We start from the raw sequence: 18,640 nt of genomic DNA, 5'->3' as shown, positions 1-18,640 counted from the left end.
CCATGGTCACACAGAGGCGGGTTTGGTTACCTTGGTAACACAGAGGCGGGTTTGGTTACCATTAGATTGCATTACTGAAACGTTGTTGATTCCTGTGAAAAACGAAACCTTTTCTTCTTGTAATTTAAGTTTTGTTATGCGAGTCCAACTAGAGGTATAAAAAAGGGATTGGATATTTAAGGATTGACCTTCATTTTGACTGCGTATACGGTAGTATGAACGCAGTTAGCAACGAACATATTCTATGGAGCGCGGTTACTGCGTTCATACCACCGTATACGCAGTCAAACTGAAGATCAATTCTTATATTTACATATTTTCGTACTATGATGGTACACTCAGAATAAAGCTAACTCCAATACATTTGCTTTTATATTGGTGCAAAGCCTCCGTAACGTGCGTAAATCCAAACAAATGAACAGCATACAGCCTGCGAGCAGCGATGGATCTTCAACGTTACCATTATGACGTCACAATGTAAATTACGTCATCAATAGGAAACGATGGTCTCCAGGGAATCCTACTGCGTATACGGTAATGTATACGCAGTCACGGTTTACACAGCTGCGGGTTTGTAAGCTCGATGGGAGCTATCGATGGCTTCTGAAAGTCGATTATTGTATCATATCATATATCCCATGATCCTAAAGAATTCATCTTGTCAAAATCTTAAATTGTGATATGCACTCAGACGTCGTCAGGTCTTGTAACAAAATAAATTTATTCAATTAAACAATTACAAGTTATTTACAGAGTTATCTCCTCATTTCAGTCGTCGTTGTCGAAGAACTTGAACATATGAAGAACGCGACCACGGACATGCATGTCTGGGAGGTCCTGTTAACGACCAAAGCTGGGATTGGTTTCGTCGGGGCGAGCGCCTTCATCACTGGCTGGATGTTGGACGTGGTACTTGTTATAATGGTGATATGCTCTTTGCCATTTGTCAGGAGATCTGGCCATTTTGAGGTAGTTATTTCAAAACATAATGCATTAACATGGTGTCATCTCTATTTTATTACAATGAGTTAATGTTTTGGTGGTCGGGTGGTGACGCACTAACGCACTTACCGTTCGTCAAGGCGGCGATCCCCGATCGAACGGGGACACGTGTCGGGGTCACCTGCTCGACCACGTCGGTTTCCTCTCGCATGAACCCCGGCGTGCTTACATCCGGGCCAACAAGGGTGTTAATTTAAAGTTAAAATAACTTGTTCCATAATTGTTATAAAATAAATAAAGTTTATATTTATAAATGTTTACCCTCACACAAAAACGACGAGAGAATATCGAAGTTTTTTTTACAAAATAGAGAATAAGACCAGGTGTTCCGGAGGGGGAGTAATCTTCTGTACAATGGACAACACCCGCCAATATGTTTGCTTCTAATGGTTGTCTCATGTTGTTCGAGGTGGGAGGCGAAGCTTCAAAATGACACTGATTAAATTGCGTTCATAAACCCAATTTATTCTGGTAATGCTTATATAGGAACTTGCGGTGGGAATGTAAGTGTTTCTATATGATCTCTGAGTGGTGACCTATGACCTCTGACATGCCATTTTCAATTACAGGTGTTTTACTGGTCACACATGCTTTACATTGCTTTCTGGGTCCTGCTCATCCTCCACGCGCCGAACTTCTGGAAATGGTTTATAGCCCCAGGCATAATTTTCATGGGAGAGAAATTTTTCCGTAGCAAGTTTGTGAAGCGCGTTCGATACGGAACAAATCATATTCAGGAGGTCACCATCTTACCTTCTGGTGTAAGTATATACGGACTAAGTATCCTTAAAACATTCGAACAGTACGGAAACACTTCGAGTGTATCGTGCTATAGTGACTTACAGAGGGAATGTTTTGTAATAGTGTATCGTGCTGTAGGGACTTACAGAGGGGATGTTTTGGAATAGTGTATCGTGCTATAGTGACTTACGGAGGGAATGTTTTGTAATAGTGTATTGTGCTATAGTGACTTACAGAGGGAATGTTTTGTAATAGTGTATCGTGCAATAGTGACTTACAAAGGGAATGTTTTGTAATAGTGTATCGTGCTATAGTGACTTACAGAGGGAATGTTTTATAATAGTGTATCGTGCTATAGTGACTTACAGTGGAAATGTTTTGTAATAGTGTGTCGTGCTATAGTGACTTACAGAGGGAATGTTTTGTAATAGTGTATCGTGCTATAGTGACTTACAGAGGGAATGTTTTGTAATAGTGTATCGTGCTATAGTGACTTACAGAGGGAATGTTTTGTAATAGTGTATCGTGCTATAGTGACTTACAAGGGGAATGTTTTGTAATAGTGTATCGTGCTATAGTGACTTACAGAGGGAATGTTTTATAATAGTGTATCGTGCTATAGTGACTTACAAGGGGAATTTTTGGTAATAGTGTATCGTGCTATAGTGACTTACAAGGGGAATGTTTTGTAATAGTGTATCGTGCTGTAGGGACTTACAGGGGGAATGTTTTGTAATAGTGTATTGTGCTATAGTGACTTACAGAAGGAATGTTTTGTAATAGTGTATCGTGCTATGGTGACTTACAGAGGGAATGTTTTGTAATAGTGTATTGTGCTGTAGGGACTTACAGAGGGAATGTTTTATAATAGTGTATCGTGCTATAGTGACTTACAAGGGGAATGTTTTGTAATAGTGTATCGTGCTGGAGGGACTTACAGAGGGAATGTTTTGTAATAGTGTATTGTGCTATAGTGACTTACAGAAGGAATGTTTTGTAATAGTGTATCGTGCTATAGCGACTTACAGAGGGAATGTTTTGTAATAGTGTATTGTGCTATAGTGACTTACAGAAGGAATGTTTTGTAATAGTGTATCGTGCTATGGTGACTTACAGAGGGAATGTTTTGTAATAGGGTATCGTGCTGGAGTGACTTACAGAGGGAATGTTTTGTAATTGTGTATCGTGCTGTAGGGACTTACAGAGGGAATGTGTTGTAATAGTGTATCGTGCTATAGTGACTTACAGTGGGAATGTTTTGTAATAGTGTATCATGCTATAGTGACTTACAGAGGGAATGTTTTGTAATTGTGTGTCGTGCTGTAGTGACTTACAGAGGGAATGTTTTGTAATAGTGAATCGGGCTGTAGGGACTTACAGAGGGAATGTTTTATAATAGTGTATCGTGCTATAGTGACTTACAAGGGGAATTTTTGGTAATAGTGTATCGTGCTATAGTGACTTACAGCGGGAATGTTTTGTAATAGTGTATCGTGCTGTAGGGACTTACAGAGGGAATGTTTTGTTATAGTGTATCGTGCGGTAGGGACTTACAGAGGGAATGTTTTGTAATAGTGAATCGTGCTGTAGGGACTTACAGAGGGAATGTGTTGTAATAGTGTATCGTGCTATAGTGACTTACAGTGGGAATGTTTTGTAATAGTGTATCGTGCTGTAGGGACTTACAGAGGGAATGTTTTGTAATATGTATCCCGATAAAGTCAAAGGGAAAAAGTACTCGATCTAGAAAATACATAATTTTAAGCTGAATTACTATCATGGGTCAAACCATCGATTATGAAACTCTTCTCCACCACTCGTAAACAGCTGTTTATAATTATCGGTATATCTGTTTGAATGTTAAATAATTTGCAAGTTATAAACACCTATCGGGTGCATACATATCATTTTTTTTGCAAAACAGCAATATTTCATTTCATAGATTGTATTTGCTATGCTTACTAGTTTTAAACCAAAATATTGAGATACAGTGATATTTCATTTCATATACATATATTTGCTATACTTCTTGGGTTTCACTTGCTTAAAAAATATTTTTGAATTCGTGAATATTTTATATATTTCAGGTAACCCAACTTGTGATATCAAAAGGTGACAAGTTCCACTACAAACCTGGTGATTATTGCTTCATTCAGATTCCGTGTATCGCTCAGTATGAATGGCATCCCTTCACTATCAGCAGTGCCCCGGAAATGAGTGGTAGGTGATAAAAAGCCCATGGTACAATTGATTTTATCTATGCAAAGAGCTAAACAAAGTCAACCTTTTACAGGATCATTTTACAGGATTATTTTACAGGATCATTTTACAGGATTATTTTACAGGTTCATTTTACAGGATCATTTGACAATTTAGTTCATTTGGACTCATTGGTGGCACTATATGTCAACAGAAACAATGGTAATGTCTGATAGGTCTCGAAACCTGTAGAAACCCAGCCACACGAGTAACATTGACGTAGTTAAACCTGATATAGTAAACAATACAGAAAGTAGATTCATTTTTACCTTTGGTTTTAAAGCTGGTGGAATCCTTGGTGACCGCAATGCTGTCTTTTGAGTAGTGTCATGGTCCCTAATATTCCGTCTTTGCATATTGCAGAGTTATCTTCTCTTGTGAGCAGGTATTGATTGTAACGTCATTGGTTTGTGAGAATAACGTCATCAATTTTTGAGAAAACGACGTAACTTTTTCACACAAACCAATGACGTAACAATCAATACCTCCTCACAAGAGAAGATAACTCTGCAATATGCAAAGACGGAATATACACTAAAGCTATTTTGTCTCGCCGTCATGAAGTAGCGAAAGCGAGACTAAAGCGTTGCGTTACTATTAATATTAGGTTTTTGTGTCTAACTTAGTTTCACTGAAAGTATAATTGCTAGACCAACCAAATTCGGACCATAGATGCATCTTAGGTGATACATCTCAACCCATGCCTCAAATGCTGGATGCGGTCTACCTTTCATGGTTTATTGACTTTGTCAGCATCTCCTCCAACATTAACTTGTTGTTTTTTAGTTAGTTTCTCTGATATTTCAAAGCGGGGCACAGCCGATATATATCAACCCGAATGGCTTTTTTACTTTGAAATCTGTAAATGCTTCTTTGAGATTTGAAATTGATTTTGAAAGGGTTTTAACACACCTCTCCGTCTGTTTCAACAGTTGTAAAGACGACTTTAGAAAATCGTTTAGGCCCCTAGCATCACCGAGGAGTCCTAGAAGGACGCCACAGCTGTATGATGCTGTGTGATTCATCATTGGTATTCCGTCTTTGCGTATTGCACAGTTATCTTCTCTTGTGAGCAGGTATCGATTGTTACGTCATTGGTTTGTGTGAAAAACTTGATGACGTTACTCTCACAAACAAATGACGTATCAAGCAATGCCTGTTCACAAGAGCAGATAACTCTGCAATAAGCAAAGACGGAATACCGTTTCTATTATAAATACTTTTAAGGTGCAGTCAACCCTTGTGTGTGTAACGTCTATCTGTGTAACGTCTATCTGTGTAACGTCTATCTGTGTAACGTCTATCTGTGTAACACGTCTATCTGTGTAACGTCTATCTGTGTAACACGTCTATCTGTGTAACGTCTATCTGTGTAACACGTCTATCTGTGTAACGTCTATCTGTGTAACGTCTATCTGTGTAACACGTCTATCTGTGTAACGTCTATCTGTGTAACACGTCTATCTGTGTAACGTCTATCTGTGTAACACGTCTATCTGTGTAACGTCTATCTGTGTAACACGTCTATCTGTGTAACGTCTATCTGTGTAACACGTCTATCTGTGTAACGTCTATCTGTGTAACGTCTATCTGTGTAACACGTCTATCTGTGTAACGTCTATCTGTGTAACACGTCTATCTGTGTAACGTCTATCTGTGTAACGTCTATCTGTGTAACACGTCTATCTGTGTAACGTCTATCTGTGTAACACGTCTATCTGTGTAACGTCTATCTGTGTAACGTCTATCTGTGTAACACGTCTATCTGTGTAACGTCTATCTGTGTAACACGTCTATCTGTGTAACGTCTATCTGTGTAACGTCTATCTGTGTAACGTCTATCTGTGTAACACGTCTATCTGTGTAACGTCTATCTGTGTAACACGTCTATCTGTGTAACGTCTATCTGTGTAACGTCTATCTGTGTAACACGTCTATCTGTGTAACGTCTATCTGTGTAACACGTCTATCTGTGTAACGTCTATCTGTGTAACGTCTATCTGTGTAACACGTCTATCTGTGTAACGTCTATCTGTGTAACACGTCTATCTGTGTAACGTCTATCTGTGTAACGTCTATCTGTGTAACACGTCTATCTGTGTAACGTCTATCTGTGTAACGTCTATCTGTGTAACACGTCTATCTGTGTAACGTCTATCTGTGTAACGTCTATCTGTGTAACACGTCTATCTGTGTAACGTCTATCTGTGTAACGTCTATCTGTGTAACACGTCTATCTGTGTAACGTCTATCTGTGTAACACGTCTATCTGTGTAACGTCTATCTGTGTAACACGTCTATCTGTGTAACGTCTATCTGTGTAACGTCTATCTGTGTAACGTCTATCTGTGTAACACGTCTATCTGTGTAACGTCTATCTGTGTAACGTCTATCTGTGTAACACGTCTATCTGTGTAACGTCTATCTGTGTAACGTCTATCTGTGTAACACGTCTATCTGTGTAACGTCTATCTGTGTAACGTCTATCTGTGTAACACGTCTATCTGTGTAACGTCTATCTGTGTAACGTCTATCTGTGTAACACGTCTATCTGTGTAACGTCTATCTGTGTAACGTCTATCTGTGTAACACGTCTATCTGTGTAACGTCTATCTGTGTAACGTCTATCTGTGTAACACGTCTATCTGTGTAACGTCTATCTGTGTAACGTCTATCTGTGTAACGTCTATCTGTGTAACACGTCTATCTGTGTAACGTCTATCTGTGTAACGTCTATCTGTGTAACACGTCTATCTGTGTAACGTCTATCTGTGTAACACGTCTATCTGTGTAACGTCTATCTGTGTAACGTCTATCTGTGTAACGTCTATCTGTGTAACACGTCTATCTGTGTAACGTCTATCTGTGTAACACGTCTATCTGTGTAACGTCTATCTGTGTAACGTCTATCTGTGTAACGTCTATCTGTGTAACACGTCTATCTGTGTAACGTCTATCTGTGTAACACGTCTATCTGTGTAACGTCTATCTGTGTAACGTCTATCTGTGTAACACGTCTATCTGTGTAACGTCTATCTGTGTAACACGTCTATCTGTGTAACGTCTATCTGTGTAACGTCTATCTGTGTAACACGTCTATCTGTGTAACGTCTATCTGTGTAACACGTCTATCTGTGTAACGTCTATCTGTGTAACGTCTATCTGTGTAACACGTCTATCTGTGTAACGTCTATCTGTGTAACGTCTATCTGTGTAACACGTCTATCTGTGTAACGTCTATCTGTGTAACACGTCTATCTGTGTAACACGTCTATCTGTGTAACGTCTATCTGTGTAACGCTTGTAATTCTGAGTTTGTTCTTGGTCTACACAGGAAAGTTTACACTGCACATACGATCGGCTGGTCACTGGACAAACAAGTTGTACGAGTATTTTGAAAACCTCGATCCCGGGTTAGGGAATACGTTTGATGACGAGGAAGATGTCATACCCAAAGGACGAGGCATGAGTAGACGCGGAACACGTGGCCGTTCTCTCTACAAAAGTGTGAAAGGTACGAAATGTCAAGGTTGGAGTCAACAACTACGCGACAAGCATAACGGGAAATACCCTGAGTACAAAACACATAGAACAATAGGTTCTATCATAGATTTTTTATAGACATCGTTGTTTGAAAAATAACACAAACGACACATTTCAGATCGTTGATAATGTTTCTTTATGAATTATCCTTCCTCTTAAAAAAATAGGGTCAAAGACGCCGAGTCAAGAGATAGAGTAAACACATCTCCGTTGTTAACGTGAACACACGAAATCTGAACTTGAAGCATGTCATTTAATAAATTTCTGCAAGCAAAACATTTCACCGACATATGTGTGCTGCAGGAATGAGGTTCTGAAGTAATTCCAAGTCCAAACTCAAAATATACGATTGATCGATTTACTTGAAATACGACTTTGTCTTTAGGCTAATGTAATATTTTAAATACTTAATAAAAAAGTGATAAATTATATTATTGTTTTAACTTTCCCCCATCAGCTACACGCGATGGTCGTCCTAGTATAATTACCTTATTTCTATTTGTTTGTTATGTGTTTCCATAGGAACCTTCCAGAGATCTGAAAAGAACGATGAACAAACGCTGGAAGTAAGTTGTTTGATTCGCTGACACGTATCACGTGGTCATCATCATAAGATAATGAGCTTAAATTATGTCATCAATAATGAAATATATTATCAATCGTAATAAAATGAGAGTTCTAATTGATTTTTGATGCAATGAACCGAAAGTAAATATCAGAATAGTAAGTAGGAGAATGTATTGCAGAAGTTATATTTTTATTTGAGTACTCGTTCAACTTTTTGTAGTTATCAAATAAAAGACAAACTAACTTAAACAATTTAAGTTTCAATATCTTGTTTTATTCCCGACCTTTACTGAATATAAATATTTTGTTATGTATGGCGTATGATGGCTTATAACCTTAGCCACATACAGTGAGGAGGAACCTGGGAACAAGCCCCCCCCCCCCCCCCCTCTGAGATGAGAGTACAACTCAAAGATTTTGAAGTTGTACTTATTTTATGCAATGTAAACAAATGTATTTGATTGTAAACAACTTAAGGGTCTGTACCTGACAAGACATGTGTAAAAAATGACATATTGACGCACGATTAAACAAATTTGATTTAATGATTTACAGGAATTGAAGGCTGAAAAGAGAAGAAGACGGAAACATAAGAAAGTCAAGATTTTGGTAAGGTTTTTATTTAACTATCCCTTGATTACTTTTCCCATTTTATCAACATAAACATTGACATTTGAAACATGATATCTTCCATTGTTCTCATTAAATATCAACTACTGTGGTATCATCTCCGAAGACTTAATTTCATTCACAGAATAAAGAAACGAGTTTATCTATTTGTAGCCATGTTGTCATAATACCCACGGTTCATTCAGTAACAAATCGTGTCTATGCTATGAAAGTTGGAGGACGTGTTAAGTAATTACACTTCACGGCAAGATTGTATTTAATTCAATGTACTTAAAGAGAAATAATATTTGCTATGCAAATAGAGCGTGTAACTTTTGAGTTAAGTTGTCCAAACAAACGAGAACGAGGCGTTTATTTTGATATAATAAAATTAATCACATAAATATATGTGTAATCGATACAAATAATTAAAGTAATATGTCAACAAGCTTTAGATTAATTTCGCTGAATAAATGTGGATCAGGCAATTATATCTAAATGGCAATAGCGAGGTTTCTTATTGTGTAGGTAACAATACTCGTGTTCTTATTATATCGTGAACATAATGCGAAATTATTTCCACTGGGGTAGATATATGGTAAATGATCTAATAAGAATTATATTAAATAAGTGCACCTGTTATGCTTCAATAATTTAATCTTGCTTGTAACAAGCATTCTCATTGGCTTAAACATTTATGTTATCAGCCAATAACGTAAAAAAATGACGTCGCCATTTGTAACGTCTCTTTTGATTGGCTGATACTTCATCCCATTATTTTCCAAGAGAAAAGAGTCCATCAATATAAGTGGATTTCCACAGGGATTGTGTGTAAAGTAGATTAAATTATAAGGATGGACTTGAATATATTTCTATGTTATGGAGCTATTACACAAAAAACTGGAATGTTTTCTCATCATTAACAGCTTCACGGTGTATTTAGAATACACTCCGTTTTTTGTGTTATATCTCCATAACATGAAAAATATATTCAAGTTAATCCTTAATTAAAAAAAATATACGTAATTGAAATAATCAAGCGTAAATGTGTATGCTGAAAGTTTAGTTACCGTATTGTCGTTTTTAGTGCAGTATTGACGGTCCTTACGGAACGGGATGTAGGGAGGTGTTCGACACGGAACACGCGGTACTTATCGGGGCGGGGATAGGCGTCACACCCATGGCGTCCATACTTCAGAGTGTCATGTTTCGCTACAAGGCGTCCAAACGTCAATGTCCAAATTGTAACCACGAGTTCTACGGCGAGATCTCCGAACACTCCATGAAACTAAAAAAGGTAAGACACGCTCAATGATGGGTTCCACATATGGTGTCGGCCACGCCTCCTTTATAGATCACGTGGTTTTTGCTAACATTGTTTGTGTTGGGTCTTTCTACTGGCTCTGATGTCTCCTAATATGTTGTACTTAAGAATTGATTTGATCTATTTGTCGTTATAAGTTGACGCTGTACTATAAATTTCCGTTTCCCTTTTTATAATTCCAATATTTGTGTTTGTTTTGGGGGCTTTCATGTCTTCCAGATCACCAATGATTGTTGTACAAGAGTACCAATGCATATAACAATTTAGAATGGAAAAGACAGAAGTCCACAGTGTTGTTATCCTGGTAGTATTGTAATGTCGGTCTCCACCCTGTCACCAAAGAGGAGGCATCGTATCCCTGGGTCTGCTGGTTGGGGGAAAAGGGTCGCGGATAGGGTTTGGAGTTGTATCGGCAATTGGTAAAAAAACATTGTACACTGTTTTTATTGAAATGTCCGGCGCTGGTTTTGTATATCCCGTTTGTTCCATGTGCTATATCACCCGTTTGTTCCATGTGCTATATCAACTGTTTGTTCCATGTGCTATATCACCCGTCCATTGCGAAACTTCCGAACAAAAATGCTTATGAAATCTCGCCGAAAACAATTCCAAAAAACATAAACGAACAGCAATAAAACATAAAAGAACAGCAATATGAAGTGGGCTACCTATTTTAATGAATTGGAATCCACATTAACATATAGAAACGTTTTCAAAGGAATCGGTTAGAATATTGAAACCTTCATATGATTATATACTGTGACTTTTTCAGGTGGATTTTATTTGGATCAATCGAGACCAGAAGTGTTTTGAGTGGTTTATGAGTATGCTGACCGAGTTAGAGATGGAACAGGCCGAACTTGACCGCTCGGACTCTGGCAGTCTTGACCGTATCATTGACATGCAGTTCTATATGACCTCTGTGAAGGACCTGACAGACATGAAGGGGATTGGCCTCCAGCTGGCCATGGACTTATTACACAAGAAGGACAACAAGGACCTCATCACCGGCCTACACACTCGGACACAGGCAGGCAGACCCAAGTGGAGCAAGGTCAGGACAACTATATATATATTACAAAGTCCTTGTGATGGTTAAATGTAAAAATAACAAAAGACACGAGTGTTTTCGACTTCCTTAGCGCTTTCTCCTCATTACTCATACCTGTAACGTGGCATCATAATGTATCATGACGTCATCACTTTCTGTGATGTGTTGTTGTCCTGTCAACATGATAGACAGTTCCCCTGATGAACCTCTTAAGAGGAGAAAGCGCTAGGGAAGTCGAAGCAACTCGTCATTTTTTTATTTATTTATATATATATATATATATCATATACATACAACATAACATTGACATAACGCCCCTCGATTACATCGTTTACCAGAAACATGTGTCCCTTTTTAATGATCTTAACATATCTCATTTATATACCCCGTAATGGGGGCGACCTCATCAGTACAACATTTGTTAACAACGTTATATATACAAGGCAATTAAATGTGAAGGACGAGTTTAATTTTGGGTGAAAATGAATTTTACCGTCGATGGGCGAATTTTAAACAGTATTGCCAAAACCGGTTATAACGTTCCATTTGGTCTAAACAAACAGTGGCTCTATGACGTGGATGTATTGATTATCATTAAGATTTAGCTAATACGGGAACATCCATCGAACTACCAATTCCTACAGGTGTTTTCTCAGTAACGATGTTGATATGGATTCTATTATCCCATTGGTAGATTGTCTGATTGTTTGTACTTGATATCTGTGTGTCATATTATATAACTGACAGTACCGATGTTGTTTACATGTAGCATTCGTTTTGTTTTGAAAATCATCGTATTGATGCGTTGAAACCCTAAATTTGCAAAGTTTAACAAGTTAAATAAAGGACAAGTGTGGTGTATCGACATGTGAACTCTCAGAGTGGATAGCTAATTAATGTTTCAAATATATTTCTCAGACATATTTGTCATTAATACTATTGTCATTTTATCTGATCTGTAGGTATTCAAGGGCATTGCGGCACAAAAGAAAGGCAAGGTGAAGGTATTCTTCTGTGGAGCTCCAGCGCTTGGAAAAATAATTAAACTGGAATGTGAGAAAATCAATTTTTCATTCTCAAAAGAAAATTTCTAAGCATCAAGGATCGTACAAAACTGAAGTTCATCTATTTAACTCTGGATTCGTGGGCTGTTTAATGATTCAGAATAGCAGTCACAAATTCCAGGTGTATATTGTGAAGGAACCATGAGACACGTTGATAGGGAGTGATATCCAATGGGACGGATTTACTTATATACCGGTGTGACACTTTGATAGGGAGCGATATCCAATGGGACGGATTTACTTATATACCGTCGGGACACGTTGATAGGGAGTGATATCCAATGGGACGGATTTACTTATATACCGGTGTGAAATGGAGGGTGCTACAATGTTCTCAAGTGGAAGCAAAACAAGAATTATTGAAAATTTATTTTAAGGAAAACTTTTATTTTATAACAGACTTCACGCTGTGATGATTATTGAATGTATTTAACGTGTAAATAACTCTCCGATAGGAACCACATTTTTAATAACTTACAGCTTAACAAACGCCAAGGGCGTATATTGCGTATTAAAAGAAACGATTCAAGCGAGTCTGCAGTTGATGTGGTTATGTCCTGGTTAGGGCACTCCGTTACTGATGTACAGGTCCTTACGTCGGCTTGTCGTCAGCTCGGGTGTCCTGAGGATTGGCCTAATATATATAGCTATTTGTTAGAAATCCATCTTGTTTTTGATTGAGGTTATTTTGTGTGAAAATAGCTGGCGTTCATTTTACCTCAATAGATGTATCCGGTTATAGCTGATGATGACGTCTTAAGGAACTTAACGCCTGTTCAGTGAAGCGTGAAGAATAAAGCTAATATTTTCCGATTTATTTCTTGGAGTCGTAGACATTAAGCTATACCTGTGATCTATCCTACTCTCTTTTGTTTATTGATTAATACATGTCCATATCGTATTTGAATATACCTATATTTTTGTAAGATTTTACAATTTGAATATTTCTTGATCAACCAAGTGCATAATGCAATTTTGTTATCAACCTTCTGTATATATGTTTATATATCTGTATATTTTTACAAAGTTTTAATTTTCGTAAAAATCACATTCTCCCAAGCCGGCTTGGAAAAGGAAATGCTGATATTTTTACACAAAAGTCTTAAAGTTATAATGTGTTTGAAGCCAGTGCGCAATGTCACAAATTAATAATGAGAGCATGCAGCCAAACGCAGTCCCGCTAGGTGGTATTAACCGTTGTAAAACTCAATAAACAATATTTTATCGATCTTTTATTCGCGTGCATGACGAAAACTCTCGGTAAATATGCATAACATATAAATGTATTCCATTCAATACACTTGGTTTAAAATTAATTAGGCCTTTTTGTTTTATTAAATTCATTTGAATTACAGGTAAATCTAATTTGAATTGATATCCTGAATATACAAAATTTGTTTCGCTTAATGTCTCGTTCAGTTATAATCTAACATTCAATTCATGGATAACATCATGGAAGGGCATCTTAATGTAACAATTCTCTTTCAATTTTACTTTCAAAATTATTGAATCTCAAAGCCACGAATACATGTATGGTTAGTGGAGCAATGCTTCCCTCGCAACGAAACTGGAATATCAAGAAATTAATAATTCAAAAAACATGCCTCTCTCAAATATTGTATTTTTAAATGTAAATCAGACTTCGACAGTCCACACCACGATAGGCTGTTAGCTGTGATAAGATACAAGAATTTTTATTTAGAGTCGTGTTTGTAACAATGCAACTTTAGCTCAAAAGAGCTATTCTTACGACTATATAAATATGAGATTTCGAGGGCTAGAATCCTAGTTATTAAATGGAATGTTAATTGGTACATAACTAAAATTGAGTTATAAGTGGCATGACATGATTTCGTCCCTGTATGTGTATTTGATCGATGTAAACACTTTAATATGAAACACTTAAGCTCTATCACATTTGATGTGTAGCCAGGTGTACCGGTGTTTATCATTAAAATCCAATAACGACAAACGTCCCCGTCTATCCCAGTAAGTGATATGTGAAACATCCAACTGATATCAATGTAATTCGAGGAATAAACTGGGTATAAAACGATACATTGCATAGCTTTTCCTGAGTGACACGTCAAAACAGATATAACAAACATTTTTTTGAGATTCAATCTAAGGCGTGCGTAATGGTTTCACGCTTAAGTCAACACAACATATATGTGTATATACATATATGTTGATACGGTGTAACAAGTGCCCTATTGGTATAAGCAAGAAGTTGACACGCTCGTGCAGTGTTACGCGTAATACCAAGGTAATGTGTTACCGACATCACCATTTTTGCCTCAAGCTAATAATGAGTTCAGCTCCATATATATGGAAATCCTAGCTCTAAAACAGTTTAAGAGTTGTTGATATGGGGCTAAGCTAAACCTTGACTTAAAATCCAATGAATGTCAAAACTTTAAATTCAACATTTTAAAAATATTTTTATTTCGCTTTTAATGTTGATGTGACATATTTCAATGGGCATAATTGTGTGTATATAAACTACTCCTCTTTGTAAGCCACACTGTTAATAATAATCAGTAACACACATGTAAGTCACACGGGAACCCTTGTGTAACGTAGGGTAGTTTGGTTAACGCATAGGCGAGCGAATGAAATCGTATGCGAGAAAAAGAGAGAAACTGAGGAGAGGGAGAGAGAGAAAGGGGGGGGGGGGGGGGAGAGAGGGGGGGGGGGGGGAGAGAGAGAGACAAGGGGATAGAGAGAGATGGGATGGGTGTGAGGGGAGAGAGCGGAAGGGAGAGGGAGTGAGGGAGAGAAATAGAGAGAAAGGGAGAAAGAGAGATATACAACCAATGTATGTAAACTAGATCATGTACATCCTTAATGTTATGCATTTTGTGATTACCGGTTAGGCTTATGTTTTATATGCCTCACATTTTGTTATGTTTTATATATGTTTGTAAATAAAAAAAGTTTTATAATAACATATATAGAAACAATAAAATTGTTTATAATTTGTTTGATGAGTCTGGTTTAATTGTTTGCATGATACCACAGACAATAAAAATAGCTTCAGCTTTATTTGTGAGATCATTGTTTTCCAAACAACAGACTATTTTAAAACTTATCTTCAAACTTTTACTTAAAAGGCGTTCAATTACACTGTACATTACCCCCAGAAGCCGGGTTTAGGAAAATTATCGTTATTCTAATATAAACGAAAGTGACACGTGAGCATGATATTATCATAAGTCACTGCATACAGCTGACAATGACAGGTTGTTATTCTCGCAAACTGGTTACAGTGTAGAGAATTATATACATACATATAGTTCAATTTACATATAAAGCATGGTGGTAATGGCCAGTGTTAATTCGCTCAATTATGTGCTTAAGGAATTTTATAAGTGAAATTAGTTCTTCATTATTGACATAATTAAATAATGTATTAAACTTTAAAGTACTAGGACTTTCAAAATAGTATCTCGACATAAATGTTCTTCTGTTTTGCACTATCTGGTGGTCATTACAATTAAATATATAATGATATTCGTCTCCAATTTCATTTAGGTCACAAAAAATACATTTTCTATCTTCTCTTGGAATGTTATTCCATCTACCACATTCAATAGGAAATTTTACATTTCAAATTTTAAATTTACAATAAACATTTTCACCCTGCCTAACCCCGGAATTACAGGTGAAGATATCGGAGAATGTTCCATCTTTCATAACTTTAGCCTTAATTCCATTGTACATATTAACAATAACTTTAAAACATTTTCCATCTACATTATTTGTTATTAATTTGTTACACAACCCTATTCTCCAGACACTGTCGAACGCTTTCTCAAAATCTATGAAAGCACAATACATGCGGTTTTTGAATTGTTTTGAAAGTTAAATTAAAGAGTATAAAGAAAATATATGATCTATAGTAGAATGTTGCCTACGAAAACCTGCTTGGTTTTCAAGTATAAGTTCGACATTGTCTGCATATGTATTTAGACGCTCATTAATTACAGCTTTAAATAGTTTACCTAGGCAACTGACCAGTGTGATTTGGTCTATAGTTTTTAGCGTCATACATATCACCTTCATTTTTAAACACGGGGATAATATTACCCATAAGCCATGCTTCTGGTACATTACCAGAATCAAGTATATAGTTAAACATTTTAACATATAATGGAAGCATTATGTCAGTAGTTGATTTGATATATTCATTACATACTAAATCATCACCAACAGCCTTATTAGATTTCAATCTATTGACACATTTCAAAATTTCACTTGGAGTTATTTGACCATTTATAAAGGTATTAGTTTCAAGGTTAGACAACTCTTTGAGTTCATCAAGGGACAGTATATGATTGTCATCAACAGCAAAATCATTATTGAAACTTTTGCTAAAAAAGTCAAAAAGATCATCGATATTTGCCTTACATGTGTTTTTCTTTGGAGCACCTTTCACCTGTCATTAAATTCATCATCGTCAAAGTCATCGAGTTAGGTATTCATTTGTGAATTAGACAGAGGCTGTAACATACAGTTTCCTGAATCAAAATCACCTAACTCGTGAATATCAAAATCACCTAACTCGTGAATATCAAAATCGACTAACTCGTGAATATCAAAATTACCTAACTCGTGAATATCAAAATCACCTAAATCGTGAATATCAAAATCACCTAACTCGTGAATATCAAAATCACCTAACTTGTGAATATCAAAATTCAGATTTTGAGGTTCAACAACACGGGACGCATCTCTTTTCATTTCATTTCAAATCAATTTTATTGTATTCAAAAAGATACAATTGGATTAGGCACAGGCATTGCCTATAAAAGCCCTTTCCAGAGAAAATACACACATTTCATACATTCATATATACATATATATATAGAGAGAGAGTATTATAGAGAAGATGTAGTATATGTTCGAATTAACAGGAGAATACTAGAACCATTTAATACATGTTCACAAAAAATAATACATGTAACTAGAATATCATAGATTTTACCATTTCAATTAATATAGTCTATTTACTTCAATTATTAATAGCCTAGTGTTTGGTTGGAGGCACTTCAAAGAAATTGTCACTATACACAGTGCCATCCTTCCCAATTACACCAGAGTTATTGTTATAACATAGCAAATACAAACACATTGTAATGTAATTTTTAGTATAGTTTAAGTTAAAATCTTCCAGATTTGTCAATAAACTCCAGAACACATGAGAGAATAAATTTATTTGATTCACTGCTAAGGTTCATATCACCCGTAGTGAAAGTAACTGTATTTAAGATGATGTTGTCAATTTCGTTGTAATTAGATAAAGCATTGAATAAAACTTGTCTTTCATCTATATATTTGGGGCAATTGAGGAAGAAGTGATTTGCATCTTCAATAATAAAACCACAGTCACACTTAGGATTATCTGTAAGATGATCATTATATAAATCTGATTTTAATTGGCTGACTTTATTCCGTAGTTGACATAAAGTTATATTCAACTTCCTGGAGCCACCGTATTTAAAAATATCCGTACAGTTAGATGGTTGCAAAACGTATGTGCTTTCCTTAAGTAATTCCAGTTTTAACTGGCTCAATGTAGTGAGTTTTGGAAAAATACAGTCTGGCCTATTCCATAGAGACATCATTCTAGGAAAAAAACTATTTTTATACAAGTTGGTTCTGCACAAGGGAACAATAAAGTTTCTATGATGTCTAAGGCGAGGATTAATATCATTATTAAAATATGGTAGGATACAATCATAAAGATGGTCAGGACAGTCATGCTGCAGTATCTTGAAAAATAATATACATTGGTAATTATCACGTCTTATTTTTAGTTTATCTACCCCAACTTCCTTATATATTAAGTTATGACTTGTACCTCTTCTCAAACCTGATATAATTCTGAGACATTCTAATTGGACTGATTCCAATAAGTCACTTTCACCCTGGGTGCAATTATTCCACACAGCACAAGCATATTCAAGTGTTGGTCTTATAAAAGATTTATAAATTATTTCAAGAGATTTTCTATCTAGCTTGTGTTTGAGCATTCGCATTATTTGTAGTTTTGTACAGCTTTTTCCATATATATAATTAACTTGATCAGACCATGATCCACGACTATTAAAAAGCAGACCAAGATGTTTATGATTTTTGACATTTATAACGACACTATTTGAGAATACCAAATCTGGATGAGATGTCTCAGAATTATTTTTATTAGACATTAGTAATGATTCAGTTTTACTTGGATTAAATGATATTCCCCATTTATCAGCCCAGAGAGACATTCTCCTTAAATCCTCATTGAGAATATCTGCAGCATGTCTGCCGTCACCATCTATCAAAACGTAAAGAGAAGTGTCATCAGCAAAGAGTTTGACATGGGATTGGAGTTCATCTTCTAGGTCATTAATAAATATTAAAAATAAATAAGGCCCGAGAACCGAGCCTTGGGGTACACCAGCTTTTAATGTTTGTAAATTTGACTTGTAG

The 18,640-nt window shown here is 36.3% G+C and overlaps 1 protein-coding gene across 5 annotated transcripts in view; it reads left to right on the top strand.

The window, feature by feature from the left end:
• Positions 1-14,840, top strand: part of LOC110459055 (NADPH oxidase 5-like) — a 72,498-nt gene extending 57,658 nt beyond the window's left edge. For all 5 annotated transcript variants that reach the window (XM_021511121.1, XM_021511130.1, XM_021511142.1 and 2 more), the window contains 9 exons: positions 773-969; positions 1,572-1,763; positions 3,831-3,963; positions 7,337-7,516; positions 8,068-8,111; positions 8,668-8,721; positions 9,809-10,018; positions 10,818-11,099; positions 12,059-14,840. In XM_021511121.1, coding sequence (XP_021366796.1) covers positions 773-969; positions 1,572-1,763; positions 3,831-3,963; positions 7,337-7,516; positions 8,068-8,111; positions 8,668-8,721; positions 9,809-10,018; positions 10,818-11,099; positions 12,059-12,190 — 1,424 coding nt within the window. In that variant the 3' untranslated portion in view covers positions 12,191-14,840. The remainder of the gene's footprint in view (positions 1-772; positions 970-1,571; positions 1,764-3,830; positions 3,964-7,336; positions 7,517-8,067; positions 8,112-8,667; positions 8,722-9,808; positions 10,019-10,817; positions 11,100-12,058) is intronic.
• Positions 14,841-18,640: the final 3,800 nt, after the last annotated feature.

The sequence above is a fragment of the Mizuhopecten yessoensis genome, unplaced genomic scaffold (assembly GCF_002113885.1).
Source record: "Mizuhopecten yessoensis strain PY_sf001 unplaced genomic scaffold, ASM211388v2 scaffold1311, whole genome shotgun sequence".
In the NCBI taxonomy this organism is placed as follows: Eukaryota; Metazoa; Mollusca; class Bivalvia; order Pectinida; family Pectinidae; genus Mizuhopecten; species Mizuhopecten yessoensis.
This window is presented reverse-complemented; position numbering and strand designations above follow the sequence as displayed.